Below are 24,526 nucleotides of genomic sequence, written 5' to 3' on the forward strand. Positions count from 1 at the left end.
CCTATCAAGAAAAGGGTTTCTCTCTTTGTGTCTCAAACAAGGTACTCTCTAAGCCAGCTATGGGGGTATGTGTCATTGTCATGCATTGCTGCATCCACCATTTGTCAGTATTTTCTCAGGGTGTCCTGGACAACCCAGCAAGCAGTGTCCCTGTCAGTCCTCATCTCTGTGAGATACCTCCTCATCTGCTGTGGCCATGTGGAATGTGCTCAACCATCATGAAACGTCACTCTAGTTGGACCCTCAGAGAAGAGAACATGATACACAGGATCCAGCTTAGATTGTTTAGTCATGTTGCTCAATTTTCTGAGCTGACACTCTCAAATCATGCAAGTAACAGGATGCATCACTGTTTCTGAGTATAGTTGTTGGTTGGATACAAAATCCAACAAATGGTAACCTATAATCCTGCAAAGCATCCTGGTACCAAAGGGATGCTTTAGTTTTGAGACTTGGACAATGTCCACGTCTCAAAACTATACAGCAAAGTAAGCAGCACTAAAGATTTCAGACTCCTATCTGAACCTAGTACCATTTGTATGAAAATCTTAGTTAACTCCAGGAAACAAAATAAGAGTTATTTTGTTCATTTCTACATCCCTTCTTCCATGCTAGTATGAGTTATACAAATGTATCATTGAGGTGTTTTACTGCCAGATGCTATTTCTGATATTAATCCTCACCCGTTTTCCAAGTAAAGGACCTATTATTTCATGTTTTCAGAAATGCAAATCCAGTGGACAATTTGTTGACATGAGAAATGACAACATTAGTTGAAGTTAAAGATTTTCAATGAAGTACAGATATAAACAAACACTCATACACACATGAATATGATAAGCTTCTTTCAGTTTCTGTCTTCTAAATCCGCTCATAAGGCTTTGGTTGGCTAAGGGCCATAGTAAAAGACATTCACTTAAGCTGCTGTATAGTGGGATTAAATCTAAAACCATGTGGTTGGGAAGCAAACTTCTGAACTATACATCAAACTTATGACAAGAGAACACCAAACATCTACACATATATTGGACAAGTTTTTTCAGTTTTTTTCCATCTTCTGAATTCACAAACAAAGCTTTGGTTGGTTTGGAGCTGTAGCAGAAGATATTTGTCCACGGTGTTGCACAGTGAGATTGAACCAAAAACCAAGTAGCTAGGAAGCCAACTTCTTGACCACACAGCCACACCTGCACATTTTTCATGGCAAACAACAAACTCAGACAGGACACTACTTTGCTGTGAGGCACATTAGCTATTGTGTTAGCACTAAGTGGCTGACAAATTATCTTGAAGACATAAACTAGTACAGTTAAAATAACAATCTAATTATAATATCTAATTTCAGAGAGTGGAAAAGTAAGTACTTTGTATAGTGTAATCAGTAACATGATCACCTAAGAGATAATCAGTTGAAAGATCAAGTCCTATCAGCAGGTCTATCTCTAGCTTCTGTTTCAAATCAGCATCTAAAGAATTTTTAATCAACTTGTTAGTGTTACTTGTCATTTGATGGGTTAACTTTGGAAGTATACGTTTTCCATAATGGGTAATATCAGGACATATGACATCATCATCATCATTTAGCGTCCGTTTTCCATGCTGGCATGGGTTAAACAGTCTGACTGGAACTGGTAAGCTGCACCAGGTTCCAGTCTGTTTTGGCTTAGTTTCTACAGCTGGATTCCTTCTCTAATGCCAACCATTCCGCAGAGTATTTTGGCACTCCATTGCTTACGACGTCGAGGGTTCCAGCTGATCCGATCAACGGAACAGCCTGCTCGTGAAATTAACGTGCAAGTGGCTGAGCACTCCACAGACACGTGTATCCTTAACGTAGTTCTCGGGGATATTCAGCATGACACCGTGTGACAAGGCTGACCCTTTGAATTACAGGCACAACAGAAACAGGAAGTAAGAGTGAGAGAAAGTTGTGGTGGAAGAGTACAGCAGGGTTCGCCACCATCTCATGCCGGAGCCTCGTGGAGCTTTAGGTGTTTTCACTCAATAAACACTCGCAACGCCCGGTCTGGGAATCGAAACCGCAATCCTATGACCACGAGTCCGCTGCCCTAAGCAGTGGGCCATTGCGCCTCCACTCACAGAGTATACCAGGTGCCTATTACGTGTCACTGGCACCGGCCATGACTACAAATCCACTTAGCTTGACCTATCTTCTCAAGCACAGCAAATCGTCAAAAGTCTCAGTTGTTTGTCACTAACTCTGCAAGACTCTACATATATATGATAATTATAATTTAACTTATGAAATATCATTTTCCTAAGAAAAACATTTATTCCCTTAAAATAAAATTAAAGAAAACGAATTTCACATTTGTACAACAAGGTTCACACAATCACAAGAATGAGTTTATCCTGTAGTTGGACAAGATTTTGTTTCTAATATAAAAAAAAAAGTGTCCATTACCCAAGGCTGAGAAGATAATCTTTCAAATTTTAGTTCATTTGTATGTTTTAGGAAGGACCTAACCCAATTAATGAACAGTGCCTCCAAGTTAAAGTAATCTCCACAACATTATTCCCACTTGTTTATGTATTACACTTCACTTTAATTAGTAATTCATTTGGGAGAGGCATAACTATCACTACTCACATTAAAATCTAATAATATTATCTTTGAGAATTTAAAATCACTTCTTTAACTTTCTAAGACATCTCAACGCCTCTAAAAGCAAACTTCATTTGTTTGTTTACGTTCATTGTAATTTGAATTTATATATATATATATATATATATATATATATATATATATATATATATTTATGTATGTATACATATATATAGATATATGTATGTATACATATATATAGATATATGTATGTATACATATATATAGATATATGTATGTATAATATATATAGATATATGTATGTGTACATATATATAAATATATGTATGTATACATATATATAAATATATGTATGCATACATATATATATACATATATATGTATATATTCTTTGCAAGCCTAGTACTCATTCTATCACTTTCTCTTGCTGAACCGCTAAGTTACGGGGACATAAACACACCAATATTGGTTGTCAAGCTATAGTGGGCGAATGAACACACACACACACACACACACACACACACACACACACATCATCATCATCATCATTTAATGTCCACTGTCCATGCTAGGAAGCTGGAAGGCTGCACCAGACTCCAGTCTGTTTTGGCATGGTTTCTATGGCTGAATGCCCTCAAATATAAATATATAAATATATATATATATATATATATATATATATATATGATGGGCTTCTTTCAGCTTCTGTCTACCAAATCCACTCACAAAGCTTTGGTTGGCCCAAGGCTATAGTAGAAGACACTTGTCTATGGTGCCATGTAGTAGGACTGAACTTAGAATGATGTGGTTGGAAAACAAGCTTCTTACTATACACACATATATACAGATATATGTAGTGTGTGTGTGTGTAAATAGTTAAGGTGTAGCACAGTGCTTGTACCCAAAACTACTTAAATTCCACAAGCTCAGTACTTTTAGTTGTAAACAGCTACCATGAATAAACACAGTTCAACATCAGCCATGACTACAATTTCACTTGGCTTGACGGGTCTTCTCATGCACAGCATATTGCCAACAGTCTTGGTCACTAGTCATTGCCTCTTAAATTCAAAGTTCAAAAATCATGCTTTACCACTTTGTCTCAAGTCTCCCTGGGTCTACCTCTACTACAGGTTCCCTCCACAGTTAGAGATTGGCAATTCTTACACCGCTTCCTTGTCTATACGCATCACATGACCATACCAGCGCAGTCATCTCTCTTGCACACCACATCTGATGCCTCTAATGCCTTACTTTTTTCTCAAGATGCTTACGCTCTGTCAAGCATGCACACTGACATTGCACATCCAGCGAAGCATACAGGCTTCATTTCTTTCAAGCCTACGCATGTCCTCGGCCGTCACAGCCCATGTTTCACTACCATATAGCATAGCTGTTCACACACAGGTATCATGCAATCTGAGAGAGAGATTGTATGATACCTTTCACTCTGAGAGAGAGGCTCTTTGTTGTAGAGTTAATGACTATATTTCATGCTGAGTTCAAATCCTATAGCATGTACAACTTAACACAGAAACACTACAGAGAGAAGCCAATAATACAGCCTCTACACAGTCATTTCACCAGCTAGAAATAACAGCCAACACTGTAATACAAATGGAAACGATACATTTGATAATGTGGCCCTGATGTACTGAGGCTGAATAGAAAGGAGAAATGGTCATGGTTAGAATGCCTAAGATCACATGTCTGTTCAATCAGAAATGACCAAGGGTTAAACATGAAGAGTACATTAAAATCCAATCTTCAACTAGCAGAACTGACTCAAAACAACTCACAGCATGCACTTTCCATAAGACAAAGCAGTTAAAAAATATACTCTGCTGTATTTGTGTCTGTGCTTTTATACATTTTATTATATATATATATATATATATATATATATCAAACATTTTAACTGCATTATCTGGCTCATTATATTACTTAAAGTGCATGCTGTGAGCTCTGAGTCAGAAGGCGACTACTTGAAGACTGAATATTATGTGTGAGTGTGTGTGTGTGTGTGTGTGTGTGTGTGTGTGTGTGTGTGTGTGTGTGTGTGTGTGTGTGTGTGTATACATATATGTTTGTGTATATATAAATATGATGTGTGTGTGTATATATATACGTATGTGTGTGTATACGTGTGTGTGTGTGTGTTTATATATATATATACATATGTGCATGTGTATACATGTGTATGTGTGTATATATGTATATATATATATATATATATACGTATATGCGTGTGTATACGTGTGTGTGTGTGTGTGTATATATATGTGTGTGTATATGTATGTGTGTGAGTGAGTGTATATATATATATATATATATATATATATATATATAATTATGAAGATGGTAAAGGTTATAACATTACTTTATATGTGCCACTAAATGAATGTATGTATGCATGTCTTGTAAAATTTTTTTTCTCCTTTTGATTTTTTTTCCTCCATCCCTGAATAATTTCTGTCATGCCATATGGATTTGTTTAATTACAGCTGATTGGATTTGTACAAAAAAAAAAAAAAAAAAGAAAGAAACCCGCATCAACATTTTGACAGAGTTCAAATCTGACAAGAGTTCCTTCAAGCAAAGGAAACATGAGAAATACCACACATTCATAACAGAATACACACTTTCGATACACACATGCATCTATGCAGAGTATACAGACACAAGAACAGAAAAAGCAGTAAACTGGAATGGAGGTATACAAAAGTAGGAATGGCTACGATTATAAAAGTGTTTTTCCTGGAGTGAAATTATGAACCTAGTAAGAATATGAGAAAGGCAAAAATGTCTTCATAGCAGCGAACCAACTGAGGTAGAGAAAGGTCATGCATAACATTTTGTAGTTTTACAGAAACAGAAAATGTTATGAGGCCATTCAAAGAGCACATGTGACAGTACCACATCAAAAGTTCAGAGTATCTTACAGATATTACATTATATATATATATATACATACATATATATATAATTATTCATAGTTAGGATGTGTTTTGCCCCTTTATGGTATATGGCACAAAACAAACACAGTACATACATATATGCAGACAGGAAAAATGCACTCAAGCACAGGCATATATTTACAGAAAGACATGACAAACATATTTATATAAGAAGGAGAAGTAAGTGAGTATGTGTGGGCATGTCTAAGCAATGACAGAAATAAGACCCTCCAAAAAAAACACTTAATCACATAACTTTCTTCTCTCCAACATGCACCCCACCCAATACTGTGTTTCATCCATTAAGCATCCATACCAAATATTTAGCTCAGTATTTCTATTTCTAGAAATGCACCCCCACCACACACACACTCTCTATCTCTCTCGTCTTCCTCTCTCTTTTACTCTTTTACTTGTTTCAGTCATTTGACTGCGGCCATGCTGGGGCACCGCCTTTAGTCGAGCAAATCAACCCCGGGACTTATTCTTTGTAAGCCCAGTACTTATTCTATCTGTCTTTTTTGCCGAACCGCTAAGTGACGGGGACATAAACACACCAGCATCGGTTGTCAAGCAATGCTAGGGGGACGAACACAGAAACACAAATACACACACATCATCATCATCATCGTTTAACGTCCGCTTTCCATGCTAGCATGGGTTGGACGATTTGACTGAGGACTGGTGAAACCGGATGGCAACACCAGGCTCCAGTCTGATTTGGCAGAGTTTCTACAGCTGGATGCCCTTCCTAACGCCAACCACTCAGAGAGTGTAGTGGGTGCTTTTACGTGTCACCCGCACGAAAACGGCCACGCTCGAAATGGTGTCTTTTATGTGCCACCCGCACAAGCCAGTCCAGGGGCACTGGCAATGATCTCGCTATACATATATATGACGGGCTTCTTTCAGTTTCTGTCTACCAAATCCACTCACAAGGCTTTGGTCGGCCCGAGGCTATAGTAGAAGACACTTGCCCAAGGTGCCACGCAGTGGGACTGAACCCGGGAACCATGTGGTTGGTAAGCAAGCTACTTACCACACAGCCACTCCTGCGCCTAGTAACAAAAGGAAAAAAAAAAAGATACAACTCATACTGAACATTAACCACAACAGCACCGTTTTAATGTTCACTTTTCCAATGCTTGGATGGAATTCATTGAAGCATTTTTACAACAGTTGGATGCTCTTCCTGTCGCCAACCCTCAACTGTCTCCAAGATAATATTTCCCCTAGTCCTTTGAACGTAAACAGCACATTGGCTGGACATGTTTTCATGGAAGATTTCAAATGAATGACAACATTTACATGGCAGTGGCATTAGTTATAATTAGATGTCAAGACACACACACTTTCTTTCACACAAATGCAACAGGCTTCTTTCAGTTTTTGCTTATAGAGCTATTGTAGAAGACACCTGTCTAAAGTAATCCACAGTGGGATTGAAACCCAAACTGTATGGTTCAAATCACACTTAATCCGAGTTCAAATCACAATCCACTATTCGGTTTAACACTATCTGGCATCTTGGGTGCCTTTAGCGAGATCTAATCTATTACAAGCATTTGAGTCAGATCTCCAACTTGAAGATACTTCTCTTCTCTCCCTCCCTCCAGCCTCCAAGGCCTTGTAAAGAATCATGGGTAGTGCCTATCTCACTGACTAAAAGATTAAAAAAATTTAGCAAAGATACTCATTGTTGCATTGTCATCCAAGATAGAGACATCCACATGTGACAGGTTTGATAATTGCTGAGAATTCTCCGCATGAAACCAATGGCAGCCTCCTTGTTAACATACAAAAAAGTGTGTGTGTGTGTGTGTGTGTGTGTGTGTGTGTGTGTGTGTGTATATATATATATATATATATATATATATATAAGGCTAAATCCCTTATGAGCAAGAAACCCAGGGTAACCCCCATAAACTGGCCTACCTCACTATAATATTAACTGCTCTACCTCTTAGAGTGTGCTTCTCCTCTGGATTTATGTATTTCTACAAATAATATATATGTGTATCTATATATATATATTGCATGTATAAAAATGAGTTAATGACCTCAGGACACCTGTAAAATAGCAATAATAACTCACCCAATACTTCTCTATTGTTAACTCCTTCATCAGCTTTATGTCGCTTCTGTAAAATAAAATAAAAACGAAATTTTATTATAACAGAAATTAACAATTTTACTATTATGATTTCATTTTGATAAAATTGCTTTTAGAAACTAATTATCATTATTATAAAAAAATCATTAATAACAATAATTATCATTCATCATCATCATCATTCAGTGTCTGCTTCCCATGCTGGCATGGGTTAGATGGTTTAACTAGAACTGGTAAGCAGGAGAGCTGTATCAGGTTCCAGTTTGACTTGGCATGGTTTCTACAGCTGGATGCCCTTCCTAATGCCAACCACTCCAAGAGCTTTTTGTAATAAAAATGGAAACAAAGACTATCATTCGTTTGATGAAGATGCTCGTTTACAACCAACACGTGATGTCAAACCAAAGCAGACATTGGAGCCCAATGCAGTCCTCCAGCTCATTAGATTCTATCAAACTATCCAAGCTATGCTGGCATGGAAGATGGATGCTAAATGACGATCATGATGATGATGTAACAGGCTTCTTTCAGTTTCCTTCTACCAGATCTACTTGTAAGGCTTTTTGGTTGGCTGGAAGCAACAGTCGAGGACACTTGCCCAAGGTGCCATGCAGTAGGACTGAACCTAGGAAGCTTGTTTCTTCATCACACTAGCATATCTATGCCTAAAGATACTTGCCCAAAACACTGTGTAGTTGACTAAACACAAAACAACCCACTTAGTCAATTATGTGTGTAAACACACACAAACATCTATGTATGTCCTTTATCTTTTACTTGTTTCAGTCATTAGACTGTGACCATACTGGGGCACCGCCTTGAAGAATTTTTAGTTGAATGAATCAACCTCGGTACTTACTTCTTGTTAAACCTGATAATTCTATTGGTCTCTTTTGCCAAACTGTTAAGTTACAGGGAAATAAACACACCAACACTGGTTGCCAAGCACAACACACACACACACAATGGGCTACTTTCAGTTTCCATTGGTCAAATCCACTCACAAGGCTTTAGTTGGCCTGAGGCTATAGTAGAAGACACTTGCCCAAGGTCACATGCAGTGGGACTGAACCTGGAACCATGTAGTTGGAATGCAAGCCCCTTACCACACAGGTATGCCATGTCTATATATTTTGGAGCCAGATATTCTTTGAACTTTGATAATTTGGAAAACATTTGGAAAATAAAACATTTCCTTCCTAACATCCAACAAGATAGAGGACTGCTGATTTAGTGTACTGAATATCTAATTCCCGCATCACTTGCCACATTGCGTCTGTCCATTATAATATTGCACCAGACGCCTCTGCAAATTGTACACTTCAAATATATTGATTTGGTTTCCAAGCTTTCAGATTATAATTTTGTTACTACAGTAAATATTTGAACAAAATGTATTATGACTTTTTAAATACTTTCAATTTTTTTTTTTTTTGGTGCTGTTCTTTTTTTAAACAGAAATATTACACATAAATTTATCATTGAAATCATATTAAATGACAACAAATTCTCTCAACACCCCATACACAATAATACCAAGAAAAATACTTTCACTTTAATTTTAGCTGACTGATATATTATAACCTGTGAACTGGTGTAATTTATACAAGGAAAGGCTAATTGCAATCATTTTGAAACACAAGATTGCTCTAATATTTTATAAATACTTTTTCGAATCAGTGTTATTGGCTTATTAACTAATATCGAACTGATAACATATTTAAATTATATTTACGGTAATGCATGAAACTAATAGAAAATGATATTAAATGAGTAAACAAACAAATAAAGTGAGTCACACTTTGGATAAAAAAAAGAAGAGAAAAAAAAGATGAAATAATTTTAATGCAGTTTTCTTTCTTACAAGCAAATGGTTGAAGAATTAAACAGTTTGTAAATGAAATAATGTTCAACATGAGTTAGAAAGTAATATATATTTTCAAGTTATTATTTTTTTACCATTTATTCATGGGGCACTACTTTAAAGAGTTTAGTCCAGTGATTCTCAAGTGTGGTCTACATGGCCCATAGCTGTCCACATAAGATTTTGTTGTTAAAATATATATATATATATGCAATAAATTGATTATACTTCTAAAATACACATAATGTTTTAGTAATTGTTTTTATACAATTTTTAATATTTAATTATAAAAATTACGGAGATGTACTTGCATAGCAAGTGACCTGATCTGAGATCGTGTGCTGCAACAAAAACAATTGCAGCGTGGAAGGTGTTTATAAGCCATTTAAAATAACACACAAAAACCGTTAGATTCACTTCAACATTTAAATTTAATTTGTCAAAATATTTTCATCGCTTTGAGACCATGACCTGTTCACTGACAAAAGATGCAGCACAGAATTTTGTCAGGGAACAGGTCGCGGTCTCAAAGCGACGAAAATATTTTGACAAATTAAATTTAAATGTTGAAGTGACTAACGGTTTTTGTGTGTTATTTTAAATGGCTTATAAACACCTTCCACGCTGCAATTATAAAAATATTATAGGATTATTTTTTTTTTTTTATCATCGAATGGTTAAGAGGGCCCACTCAAGTTAGATAGGAATCAAAGGGATCCATAGGTAAAAAGTGGTTGAGAAACACTAGTATACCTTACCACGAAGATTGCAAAGTCATGAGTTCAATTCCCATAGACGCACTGTGTCCTTAAACAAGACACTTTATTTCACATTGCTCTGGTCCACTCAGCTGGCAAAAATGAGTAGTACCTGTGTTTCAAAGGGCCAGCCTTGTTACATTGTGTATCACACTAAATCTCCCTGAGAACTATGTCAATTCTTGTCAAGCCATTTAACCCATGCCAGCATGGAAAACAGACATTAAGTGTTGATGAGGATGAAGAAAACCCTTCACAACAGTGTCTGAGCATAGCTGCAATTTGAAGGCTAACTCTAGCAAAAGAATAAATTAACAAAATCTCAGAAATCAGGCCTACTTTGAAATTTACCCAATTTTTTCAAGTTCACTATTTCACTTACCCAATCTTCAATGACTTCTTTGATGGCAGACACTGTAAGGATGAACAGGAGAGGCACTGCCGTAGTGTAACGCCCTGTTGGCGATACATTTGGAATTTGCTGAAAGTAGAAAATATCATTGGTCACAGAGAGGTCATCAAATGGTTCATTTTTGCACACAACTCTTTAGTTAAAATTCAAAAGTATAAATTCATCTCTTACTTGTTTCAGTCATTAGGGGCATTGCATTAAGTAATTTTTCGTCAAATGAATCGACCTTAGCGCTTATTTTTCTCTAAGATTGGTAGTTATTCTAACAGTCTCTTTCGCCAAACCGCTAAGTTACAAGGATGTAAACACACCAATACCAGTTGTCAGGCATGGTGGGGGACAAACACAGATATACATTGGGAAAATGTCTTCTACTATAGTCTTAGTCTGATCAAAGCCATGTGAGAGGAATTGGTAGATGGAAACTGAAAGAAGCCTGTCCTATATATATATATATATATATATATATATATATAAAAATGAGAATGTGTGTCTGTCTGTCTGTCTGTGTGAATCCCTAAAACTCGAGAACTACGCAACCAATTTCATTCAAATTTTACACATGCCTTACTTAGGGTTCCAGTTGTGTTTTAGTCAAAAAAAATTATTAACTTCTTGCAGAGTTCGAGCACACGGTAACATAATATCTCCTCCACTATTTAAGTATTACGTGTCAAAAGTGAAACAAAAACACTCATGTCAAATACTTTCACTTTAAAAATGAAACTATTCCACTAACTGAAACAATCACATTTCGATACTGTAATGACAGATACTTTCAGAGAGAGAGAAATAGAGAGACAGAAAGAGAGAGAGAGAGAGATGTATATGTATACATATACATGTATATGTACACCATTTCGATACTGTAATGACAGATACTTTCAGAGAGAAAGAGAGAAAGACAGAGAGAAAGAGAGAGAGAAAGAAAGAGAGAGAGAGAGAAAGAGAGAAAGAGAGAGAGAAAGAGAGAGAGAAAGAAAGAGAGAGAGAGAGAGAGAGAGAAAAAGAGAGAGAGAGAGAGAGAGAGATGTATATGTTTACATATAGATGTACACGTATATGTGTATATATATATATATAGAGAGAGAGAGATCTATACATACATGTATATGTATACATATGTGTAGATGTATATATATATAGTGTAGTATATTGCCACTTATGTGTGGCTGACCCCTAGGGGTGGATGTTACTGTTGCTTTTAGCCCCAGGAGGACATCTCCTCCAGCTGGCTTATCGACACACGACTGTGTCCTGTTTGCCAAGGGAAGTTATCCCTCTCACCACGATCTGCAGCACGAACGGATCCGGATTTCAGGGTTATTTCCCTTCGTCGGCGTTCGATAGCTGCTGACCTTGGTGAGAGAGACAAAAACCTGGCAGTAACATCCACCCCTAGGGGTCAGCCACACATAAGTGGCAATATACTACACTTTATCGTGCAGTTACTGTTAATACTTCATTTAGAGAATTAACATTGCTATATATATATATATATATATATATATATATATATATATATATATAGATGTACATGTAATATGTACACATATATACATATATACATGCATATAGATATCTATACATATATACACCCATCACACACACATACACATGCACACAAACACACACATTAGTCATTTGTTTTCTTATTCAAAACTACGTCAAAAGTACTGAATGGATCTTTATGAAATTTGGAAATTATATTCTTTGCATAACGGCCATAACTTCCATGAAAATTCATATATTTTTGATGTTGATGAAATTTTTACCCGAACATAACAGATGAGCATTATTTAGAAAATGATGTCACACGTTATCGAGGCTACCATTCTTTCTGGATGTGCAAAAGGGGATGACGTCTTTATTCCAAGAATTCCTCTTACTCCATCAGGAGCAGACATTCCTTTTACATTCAGAAGACTACAATTCCCCCTTCGTGTGACTTTTGCCATGTCCATAAACAAATCTCAGGGTCAAACACTGTCTGTAGCTGGTCTTCTCTTGGAAGAGCCCTGCTTCTCACATGGACAACTGTATGTTGGCTGCTCAAGAGTGGGCAGCAACAAAAAACCTATTTGTATATGCTCCACAAGGGAAAACAAGGAACATAGTTTACAACGAGGTGTTATAATCACAACAGCAAGAAAGTATGTACATGATCACCTTCTTTTACGAAACTTCATTGACTTTCATATATTTATATTGATATACATATATATACGTGTGTTTGGGTGCGTGTGTGTATATACATCTCTATATATAAAGATGATGCGTAGTCTAGACGGCGTTTTTAGATATCATTATTCTCTTTAACCTGGGCAACGCCGGGTATTTCTGCTAGTATTTATATAAAGGGCATTATTACAGAAAATAATAACGCCACACAGTGGACTTCTCAAAATAACCACATTTAGTACCTAATGTGAGGAAAAACAACCAACAGAAGACGACCAACTTTCTTTTAAATAAACTTAATTGTGTATCGGCCGATTTCGCTATTACTAGAATGAATCTAGATTTCGTTCATCAGCACAGTATTAAGAAGTCCACTGTGTGGCGTTATTATTTTCTGTAATAATGCCCTTTATATAAATATAAACGAATAATTATATTCTTGGGAATAGAAATTTCCCTTATGAATTTTTTTACACACTGGCTTCTTGATAAAATTCTTGTAAAAGAGTTTTATCCCTTTTTGAATTTATATATATATATCTATCTATCTATCTATATATATATATATATATGCCAGTGGTCCCTGATCGATGCCTGATTGGCTCCCATGCTGGTGGCACGTAAAAAGCACCCAGTACACTCTCGGAGTGGTTGGCGTTAGGAAGGGCATCCAGCTGCAGAAACCTTGTCAGATCAGATTGGAGCCTGGTGCAGCCTAGTGGCTTGCCAGTCCTCAGTCCAACTGTTCAACCCATGTCATCATGGAAAGCTAACATTAAATGATGATGATGATGATATCTGTCTGTGTCTGTACTCCACCACTCCTTGACAATTGATGTTAGTGTGATTATGTCCCCATAGCTTAGCAATTTGATAAAAGAGACTGATAAAATAAGTACCAGGATTTAAAAAAGAATTCTTTAAGACAGTACCCCTGCAAGGCCCCAATCTAATGGCTGAAGCAAGCTAAAGATAAAAGATATTAATTGTAACGAATTTAAATATTTTATATCTAAAAAAAATGAGAAAGATTTCAGAAAAAAAAATCACAACCCCTCTAAACATGTGACACTCTTTCTAGCACCTTCTTAACATTTACTGCTCTCCTTGTGAGTTTACGATGCCTCCAAAGATGTGTACTATTGTCCAGGCTTAGAACCATTAGTTTAAATTCATATTTCTTTTTCCAGAAAAAAAAATATATATCAACATATACACCAACACATGAGAAGGCAGTGCTACAGAATGGCAGAAACAAAACGAGGGATGTGCAAAGCATATTGTGGCTAACTTATTTTATTGAATGAGCTCAGAGAAATAATGTCACCTTCTGTAGGGTTCGAACACAGAATTGTGTGACAGTGAACTGAGAGACATAACTAGAACTACTGAAGTTTTACAAGAAATGATGAGCAATAAATATATATATATATATATATATAAATGAAAATGACATAATTATAAACTATGTGAGAGAGAGGAGAGACATAGAAAAACACAAAGGTTGAGAGGAGGAGAGAGAAAAGACAGAGGCAGAGATAAGAGAAAAAAGGAGGGAAAAGGGCTGAGAGAGGAATGGAATATAGAAAGGTCGAGAGAGTGAGATCAAAGAGAGAGAGAGAGATGAGGGAGAAAGAGAGAGAAGAGATCAGAGAGAGAGAGAGAGAGAAAAGGAGATCAGAGAGAGTGAGAGAGAAAGGAATCAGAGAGAGAGAGAAAGAGATCAGAGAGAGAAAGAGAGAGAAGAGATCAGAGAGAGAGAGAGAGAAAGAGATCAAAGAGAGAGAGAGAGAAAGGGATCAGAGAGAGAGAGAGAGAAAGGGATCAGAGAGAGAGAGAGAGAGAAAAGGAGATCAGAGAGAGTGAGAGAGAAAGGAATCAGAGAGAGAGAGAGAGATCAGAGAGAGAGAGAGGAGATCAGAGAGAGAGGAGATCAGAGAGAGAGGAGATCAGAGAGAGAGAGAGAGATCAGAGAGAGAGGAGATCAGAGAGAGAGAGAGATCAGAGAGAGAGGAGATCAGAGAGAGAGGAGATCAGAGAGAGAGAGGAGATCAGAGAGAGAGAGGAGATCAGAGAGAGAGAGAGAAAAGGAGATCAGAGAGAGAGAGAAAAGGAGATCAGAGAGAGAGAGAGAAAAGGAGATCAGAGAGAGAGAGAGTGAGAGAGAAAGGAATCAGAGAGAGAGAGAAAAGATCAGAGAGAGAGAGAGAGAGAGAGATCAGAGAGAGAGGAGATCAGAGAGAGAGAAAGAGATGAGAAAGTGGGAAAGAAAAAGGAGCGGAGGAGGAAGTTTTTGTGGTGTAGTGTGACTGTACCCAGATGAAATTGAAGCAGTAATTTGGTTTCAATTACAAGCTAAAATCTAATCCCTTTTTACACAACTAAATGCCAGGGAGAGACGGTATGACTGTGCCAACTCCCAAGAAATTTGAACCCTATTATTTTGATAGGTCATCACTTGTATGCATATGGGTGAGTAATGGTTTGCTTTTTTTACATTACTAAGTATCCATCAATGGGGAACTGAATATGTTGTTGTTGTTGGCACTCCGTCGCTTACGACGTCGAGGGTTCCAGTCGATCCGATCAACGGAACAGCCTGCTCGTGAAATTAACGTGCAAGTGGCTGAGAACTCCACAGACACGTGTACCCTTAACGTAGTTCTCGGGGATATTCAGCGTGACACAGTGTGACAAGGCTGACCCTTTGAATTACAGGCACAACAGAAACAGGAAGAAAGAGTGAGAGAAAGTTGTGGTGAAAGAGTACAGCAGGGTTTGCCACCATCCCCTGCTGGAGCCTCGTGGGGCTTTAGGTGCTTTCGCTCAATAAACACTCACAACGCCCGGTCTGGGAATCGAAACCGTGATCCTATGACCACGAATCTGCTGCCCTAACCACTGGGCCATTGCGCCTCCACAACTGAATATGTAACTTAGATCTAATAAACACAAGCATGGCTGTGTAGTTAAGCAGTTGGTTTCTCAACCCAATCAACCTCTGGGCAGATAAGGGACTGCCCTGTGAGTGGATTTGATAAAAGCAAACTGAGAAAGAATATTGTCAGGAGAGTATGTGTGTGTGTGTGTGTGTGTGTGTGTTTATTAAAAAGTTATAATGTTTGCATAGTGTTCTGTTGGAATTTCTCTCATTAATAAATTACCCACTCGCTCAATGCCTTTTAAGCCATGTGGCTTGAAAGACAGATAAGGGTTGGGCTTCAGGAGTGGCATTCAATTGCAAAACAATGTCTAAACCATGCCAACCTGGAAAAGCAGATGTAAAACAAACAGAAATCTATCTGCCTGGCCATTAGGATAATGTGGGCTTTGTGTGTACGTATGCATGCAAGCGCAGGCACACACACACACACACACACACATGCACAGAGTGGACTTTTTATTCATTATCTTTTACTTGTTTCAGTCAATGGATAATGGCCATGCTGGGGCACAACACTGAAAAGTTCAGTCAAACAAATTGACACCAGCACTTATTTTCAAGTCTGGCACTTATTTTATTGGTCTCTTGCCACACTGCTAAGTTATGGGGATGTGAACAAACTAACAACGGTAGTGGGTGGACAACCACAAAGACACACACACACACACAACAGGCTTCCACATGGTTTCCACCAACCAAATCTACTCACAAGGTATTGGTCAAAGTAGAAGACACTTGCCCAAAGTACCAAAGTGCAGTGGGACTGAACCTGAAATACTGTGGTTACAAAGCAAGCTTCTTACACCACACAGCCAAGCCTGCACCTCATGATATTTCAGCTAAAATATCTAACATCATAATAGCACAGTGAGTACATCTGCCTCTTATTTGAGACTTGCAACACAAGTTAGATAAATTATGAAGTACTGAAGGATGGCCTCAGGATGCTGAACCTTTAGACAACATGATGGAGGACTGAGATACCTGGCACCTTGCTGTACTCAAGAAGACTCCATACTCCACAGCAGAAGTGCATTGGCCAGTAAGAGTCCTGTGCTGGTGCACTGGCACATAGAGGAGTACTTGTGCAGTGGCAATATAAAAGCACTCTGAACACTTTAGTGGTTGGCATTAGGAAGGGCATTCAGCTGTAGAAACCATGCCAAATCAGACTGGAGCCTGGTGCAGCACTCCAGTTTGCCAGCCCTGGAATAGGAAGCCTAGAGCTGAGGGAGTACCAATAAACACACTCAGGTGGAAGGTATGGTATTTAGGTCAATCTAAATTGCAGCATGTCCTCAAAGGTAAAATCATACAGCTTACAACCTCATGAAAACAACTAGCTGGTAGATTTGGTCAACTGATGTTATCTTCCTTCATCTTTTATTAGTTTCAGTCATTGGACTATGGTCATGCTGGGGCACCACACCTTGAAGAGTTTTTAGTCTGACAGATCAATGTCAGTACTTATTCAATTGGTCTCATAGCTGAGCTGCTAAGTTAAAAGGATATAAACAAACCAACACTGGTTGCCTTGTGGTGGGGGAGGTGGTAGTGGGACACAAACACAGGGGCAAAGATTCACATGCACACGCTTCTATCTATCTATCTATCTATTCATTCATCCATCCATCCACCCACCACACATATGAAAGCACATGGCTCAGTGGTTAGAACATCAGGCTCACAATCATGAGGTAGTGAGTTCGATTCCTGAACCAGGCTGTGTGTTGTGTTCTTGAGCAAGACACTTTATTTCACGTTGCTCCAGTTTATTCATCTGTAGAAATGAGTTGCGATGTCACTGGTGCCAAGCTATATCGGCCATTGCCTTTCCCTTGGATAACATCGGTGGCTTGGAGAGGTGAAGCTGGTATGCATGGGCGACTGCTGGTCTTCCATAAACAACCTTGCCTGGACTTGTACCTCAGAGGGGAACTTTCTAGGTACAATCCCTTGGTCATTCATGACCGAAGGGGGTCTTTACCTTTTACCCTTTTACACCACACACACACACATGCACACACGCTAACATACACATGATGGCTTCCACAGTTTCCGTCTACCAAATCCACTCACCTTGGTCAACCCAGAGCTAGAGTCGGAAACAATTACTCAAGATGCTGCACAGTGGAACTAAACTTGAAATCATATGGTTGCAAAGTGTACTTCTTAACTACATGGCCATGCTTATATGTAACTGTACTTGAATTAAAATCAAATCAACAGAATAACTGAATTTCAGAATATAAGGGGACATAATCACTGATTTTGATTTACTCTCCGACTTCGTTCTTCATTGGTGGCGGTGGGGTGACGGTAATGGTAGTGGGGTAAATAAATATTGATATTGCGTTGGTGTCAAATTGATTGCAACCCACCTTCAAAACTTGTGACCTTGTGTGCCAAAATGAGAGGTCATGATGATGATAATGATGATGACTATGACAAGTATAATGAGCATCCTTCTTGACAGCCGCAAAGAGTGTGATCATACACAACCATCTTCTCCTTCCCACCCCACTCTCTTACTCTCTTTTCTTTCTCTCAGACACACATACACACACACACACACACACCTAAAGATTCATATACTGCCAGAGATATTTTCAACTGTGCATGCATACACACACACACACACCTATTGAACAGAAAAATGTTTGGACATCACCAAAGACCAAGGAGAAGATGCAGGTGAAAAAAAAAAAAAGAGAGAAAAGCAAAGAGGAAAGAAGAAAGAAGCTAGAGAGACAAGAAAGAGAGAGAGAGAGAGAGAGAGAGCAAAGGGGGAAAGAAAGAGAAAGCAATTGAGACAGAGACAGAATGAGAGAGAGGGTAATGAGTAAGCTGGGATACCAGCAGCAATGAATTTATAGTTGATGGGTAGCTGAATGAATACATATAAAACCATGAAAGAAGAGAAAGTAAAGATGAAGAAAAAGCAAGGAGAGAAGAGGAGAGAGATGAAAGAGGATGAAGGAGAAAAAAAACACTGAAGGTGTATTAAATACTGATTTGATTCTTGAATGAATTTGATTTTGAGATTCAGTGTTGTGGCAGCGGTGGTAGTGATGGTAGTGGTGATGATGTGGTGGTAGTGGTGATGTGGTGGTGTGGTGGTAGTGTTGGTGTGGTGGTAGTGGTGGTGGTGTGGTGGCAGTGGTGGTGTGGTGGTAGTGGTGGTGTGGTGGTGGTGATGATGTGGTGGTGGTGATGATGATGTGGTGGTAGTGGTGGTGTGGTGGTAGTGGTGGTGTGGTGGTAGTGGTGGTAGTGGTGGTAGTGGTGGTAGTGGTGGTGTGGTGGTAGTGGTGGTGTGGTGGTGGTGATGATGTGGTGGTGGTGATGATGTGGTGGTAGTGGTGGTGTGGTGGTAGTGGTGGTGTGGTGGTAGTGGTGGTGTAGTGGTAGTGGTAATGTGGTGGTAGTGATGGTGTGGTGGTAGTGATGGTGTGGTGGTAGTGATGATGATGATGTCCAAGTGTGGTGATGATGATGTACAAGCGTGGTGATGATGATGTACAAGCGTGGTGATGATGATGTACAAGCGTGGAGATGCTGTGGTTGTGGTCATGGAGGGGTGGTCACACTTGGTTGTGGATGTAAAATACTGATGCTGAATTAGATGGGGGGAAGGGTATATGTATTGGGTGGGGAGGGGCATTGGGTAGGCTTTTCATGTTGGGTAAGGGTCGATTGCAGCACACACAGGTGGTTGGCGTAGGTGGGTGTGGTAGCAGGTAGGTGGCCAAATTGTATTGAGAGAGAGGAAGAGATGGAGACAAGGAGAGAAGACAGAGAAAGGGAGTAAGGAGACTCAGGGTGCAGGAGCCAAGAAATGGGGGGGAAAGAGCATAAGTTGGAGAGGAGAAGAAACAAAGAGAAAGACAGAGAGAGCGAGTGAGATATGGTGTGAGAGAGAGAGAGAATGAGATATGGATAGAGAGAGAGAGTGAGATATGGAGAGAGAGAGAGTAAGATATGAGGAGAGAGAGATATATATGGGGAGAGAGAGATGGAGAGAGAGAGATGGAGAGAGAGAGTGAAGTATGGAAAGAGAGAGTTAGATATGGAGAGAGAGAGATGGAGAGAGAGAGATGGAGAGAGAGAGATAGGGAGAGAGAGATGGAGAGATAGAGAGTAGTATGGAGAGCGAGTGAGATATGGTGTGAGAGAGAGAGAGAGTGAGATATGGAGAGAGAGAGAGTGAGATATGGAGAGAGAGAGAGAGAGAGAGAGTGAGAGAGAGATATGGAGAGAGTGAAAGATTTGGAGAAAAATGAGTAGCTGATTGAGAGAGTGACTACATTCAAAATGTATTGATTAGTAAAAACCATTGTAGCAGGGAGAGTACATGGTGGTGGTGGTGATAATTCGGTGTATTATTCTATGGAGAATTTGACAATGATCAGAAGACTATTTCAGATAACAATAACAACAAAAACAGGAAAAAAAAAGACAATATAGAAAGAAAAAAAAAAAAACTGAAATTCTTTAAATATATTTACTTTATTTATTATTTTATTAGTTATTTTCTTTTTGTAAATTGTTTCTATCATTTTATTTTAATATTATTTGTTTTTCTAAATTTAAATATTTTTTTAATCATTTAAATTTTTTTTTATTCCATTCATAGATCTGTTTGTTTTTTTTGTTGTTTTTTTGGTAGTTGTTTTTTGTTTTTAAAGAACAATTAAAGACAGGCGAATAGAAAGCTGAGTTATGTACCACAATAGGAGCATGCCATTGTCAGTACCAATGACAAACAACAGTAGGAATAACATAAATAAATATATATATATATATATATATATATATATATATACACATATACACAAATGAAATGGTGATGTAGTTGTTTGATTGGTTGGTTGTTGTTGTTGCAGGTGATGGTGCAGGGTAGAAGTTAGGCAGGTAGATAGGTGGGGTGAGTGATGAGTTTATGTAAAGGGGTGATTCAACACCCATTCCTGCTTATTTTTTTTGAAGGGTTAAAAATTAAAAGAAAAAAGAAAAGAATAAAAACATCAAAAATAGATCTCATCGACATTCACAACAACAACAACAACTTCAACGAAACAAAATAAAAAGAAAAGTAAAGGTAAAATGAAGGTAACAGAAAGTAAAGAAAAAAAGAAATAGTTTGTGACTGAATAGCAAAAGGTTAAAATACAATTTAGCTTTAAAAGTTCCCTATGTAGGTATGTATGTGTACGTGAGGGCTTTTGTTTGTATATGATTCACATGTACACGTATGCAAGGCTTTTGTAGTGGAGTCATACCTATTGTGTGTGTGTGTGTGTGTGTGTGTGTGTAAGAGGCTTCTGTGTAAATTAAAGGTTTTTTTTATACAGGAAACATGTGCACATGTATATGCAAGTGTGAAGACTTTTATGGAGCAATCATGTGGATGTGTATACGTGATGTGATGTAAGGGTTTTTACCTGGAGGATCGACATTCTTTTATTCTTTTACTTGCTTCAATCATTTTGACAGTGGTCATGCTGGAGCACTGCCCTGAAGAGTTTTAGTCGAATAAATCGACCCCAGGAGTTTTTTTTTTAAGCTAAGTACTTATTCTATCAGTCTCTTTTGCTGAACTGCTAAGCTACAGGGACATGAGTACACCAGTACCAGTTGTCAATTAGTGGTGGAGGACAAACATAGAGAAACACACACACACACACACATGGCAGGCTTCTTCCAGTTTCTGTCAACCAAATCCAATAGCAAGGTTTGAGTCAGCCCAAGGCTATAGTAAGAGACATTTGCCCAAGGTAACATAAAGTGCGACTGAACTTGGAACCATGTGGTTGGGAAACAAGCTTCTTACCACTTGGCCATGCCTGAAACTAGTCACAAATAAACTTCTTCAGCTTACTTGTGACTAGTTTCAAAGTAGGGTCAGAGTCCTTAACTACAGACCCAAAAGACATACAAAAACAACAACCATACAGTTATTTACAGAACAACAGTGAGACATGGTTGGCAGGAAAGAAGTTGTCATTTAGCCCCAGGGAAGCTCTGACTGAGCAGACCTATTATCAAAAATATTCTAGCTTTAATCATCCTATCTTTTCCTACATGTAAGTCTACATTAACCGATGTGCTTTTTACATTTCTGAAGACAGTAGGAGGCTATCTGATGAAGATTTGGTTGCTACTTCTAATGGGTGCAGCAGTTTTGTAGAAGCTTCTCTGGTAATTCAAGGGAGGAAAAGTGATGTCTGAGGTCCCTTGTAGGTTACTTATCCAACCACCTGTATGCTAATGACCAAAAGCAAGATTTATGGTCCTCTCTCATGCCAAAACCTTGTATTAAACTGCATGCAGAACCCCTGCAGAGCTGAAAGGTCATGATGACCTAAACAGTGTTTAAAATACAGTACTCTAAGGGTTGTAAATATTTCATTTTATTTATTGACGTTGTAATTAAAATACTATTAAGTTGATTTAGACAGAGAGGGTTAAGAGCTGAACAGCATGCTAGGCGAAAGGAACAAAGGTCAACCACATGATCACATGACTGAAGACAGCCTTAACTTCAATGGTATGAAGTTCCATGCTGACCAAAAATTCACTGTTTCTATAACAGATATGTCGTACAGTTAACACTAATGTAATATACCACATGAAGGCACACGGCTCAGTGGTTAGAGTGTTGGGCTCACAATCATGAGGTAGTGAGTTCAATTCCTGGATCAGGCTGTGTGTTGTGTTCTTGAGCAAGTTCACATTGCTCCAGTTCACTCAACTGTAGAAAGGAGTTGTCACTGGTGCCAAGCTGTATCAACCTCTGCCTTTCTCTTGGATAACATCAGTAGCATGGAAAGAGGAGAATGGTATGCATGGGTGACTGTTGGTCTTTCATAAACAACCTTGCCTGGACTTGTGCTTCAGAGGGGTACTTTCTAGGTGCAATCTCATGGTCATTCATGACCGAAGGGGCTTTTTACTCCCTTTTAATATACCACGCCTCACAAGAGCTCTCAAAAAGATGTTTTGTCACAACAACATTAGAATAATTGATTTGAACCTTATTCAGAAGTGTAGGCAGTGACACTCTAGTAAATAGTTAGAATAGAGCTGTCTTAGTGTAATGACAGTCTGGTCTAGTGCTACTATAATATAGTACTAAAGGGAGTGGGACAAATTAGCTTCTTGTTTTGGCATGTATGTCTACTCCGTGGGTGCTATCTGTGGCATTGGGGTGTCTCTACCTTCTGCATGCATTTCCGATTTTGTACAGGTAATTTTTCATTTATGAGGACATACTCTTATATTTGTCTAAGTGATGGGCCCTTCGAATGCTTGGACATAATGCAGATGTCAATTCTGCACAAACACATGACCATATGTACACACACATACACAGACATATAAAGGCACACATGCATACTTACACAAACTCATATGCATATGCACACATAAAGAAGCAGAGGCGCACACACACACACACACACACACACAACAAATCTCAGACAAATGTGGCCTCAATAATAGACTATGCCAGTAGTCATTGAAAAGGTTGCAAGTAGCAACGAAAGAGCTTTGAGAAGCAAAAAAAACGAATCAGTTGGATATTTAACCAACTGACTAATAATAGAGGAAAGGAATAGAATTGAACCAGCGTGTGTTAATTATATTGGCATAATGATTCAGACACAACAAAAATTGTTTCAACACACAAATTCACATAAAGAATCTTGCAAACCAGATACAAAAATGAAGTGTGTGTGTGTGTGTGTGTATATATATATATATATATAATTATCTCTGTTCCCTATGCTGGCATGGGTTGAACGGTTTGACACGGCCTTGCAAGCCAGAAAGCTATTTTACACATACATGTATGTGTGTGCAAAGGAAGTGGGGTTTGTGTATCTATCTTGACATAGTGTGAGCATTATAACCATGTGTCACCACCATACAGTGGAGGCGCAATGGCCCAGTGGTTAGGGCAGCGGACTCGCGGTCATAGGATCGCAGTTTCGATTCCCAGACTGGGCGTTGTGAGTGTTTATTGAGCGAAAACACCTAAAGGTCCACGAGGCTCCGGCAGGGGATGGTGGCGAACCCTGCTGTACTCTTTCACCACAACTTTCTCTCACTCTTACTTCCTGTTTCTGTTGTGCCTGTAATTCAAAGGGACAGCCTTGTCACACTGTGTCACGCTGAATATCCCCGAGAACTACGTTAAGGGTACACGTGTCTGTGGAATGCTCAGCCACTTGCACGTTAATTTCACGAGCAGGCTGTTCCGTTGATCGGATCAACTGGAACCCTCAACGTCGTAAGCGACAGAGTGCCAAGACCACCATACAAGCAGCATCATTCATTCCCAATCTTCCATATAAATATGCCTGATCATGGGGAAATAATACATTAAGTGAAGCTAGGTAAGGGTTGGTGACACGAAGGGCGTCAGGCTATAGAAAACCTGCCTCAAAAAATTCCAAAGATGGAAAAGTAGAAGCCAAAACAATGACAATGATGAAGCTCCATGTTGTTGCTGATGTTTAACCTCAGGTCTGTTGAACTGTTTTCTGATCCAAATTATTCTGTGACCAAAATCATTTTTCTTTGTCCCAGACTGTATCAACAACATCATCTTTTTAAGGTAATAAGGTAATATTTAAAGGAGACTTGACAGCTATTTCTAGCAGGTTGTGCAATCACATTGATACTTTCTTTCACTGGCCCAAGAAAG

General features: G+C 38.5%; 1 protein-coding gene across 50 annotated transcripts in view; it reads right to left on the minus strand.

Annotated features, from left to right (window-relative positions):
* Positions 1-24,526, minus strand: part of LOC106872891 (phospholipid-transporting ATPase IA) — a 422,617-nt gene that overhangs the window by 150,616 nt on the left and 247,475 nt on the right. For all 50 annotated transcript variants that reach the window (XR_016242559.1, XR_016242557.1, XR_016242556.1 and 47 more), the window contains 2 exons: positions 10,662-10,760; positions 7,640-7,685 (listed from right to left, as the gene is read on the minus strand). Coding sequence is in view for 42 of the 50 variants with exons in the window: in XM_089354939.1 (XP_089211065.1) it covers positions 7,640-7,685; positions 10,662-10,760 (145 nt within the window). In the remaining 8 variants the exon portion in view is untranslated. The remainder of the gene's footprint in view (positions 1-7,639; positions 7,686-10,661; positions 10,761-24,526) is intronic.

The sequence above is a fragment of the Octopus bimaculoides genome, chromosome 7, assembly GCF_046866305.1.
Source record: "Octopus bimaculoides isolate indiv1 chromosome 7, ASM4686630v1, whole genome shotgun sequence".
NCBI classification, from domain to species: domain Eukaryota; kingdom Metazoa; phylum Mollusca; class Cephalopoda; order Octopoda; family Octopodidae; genus Octopus; species Octopus bimaculoides.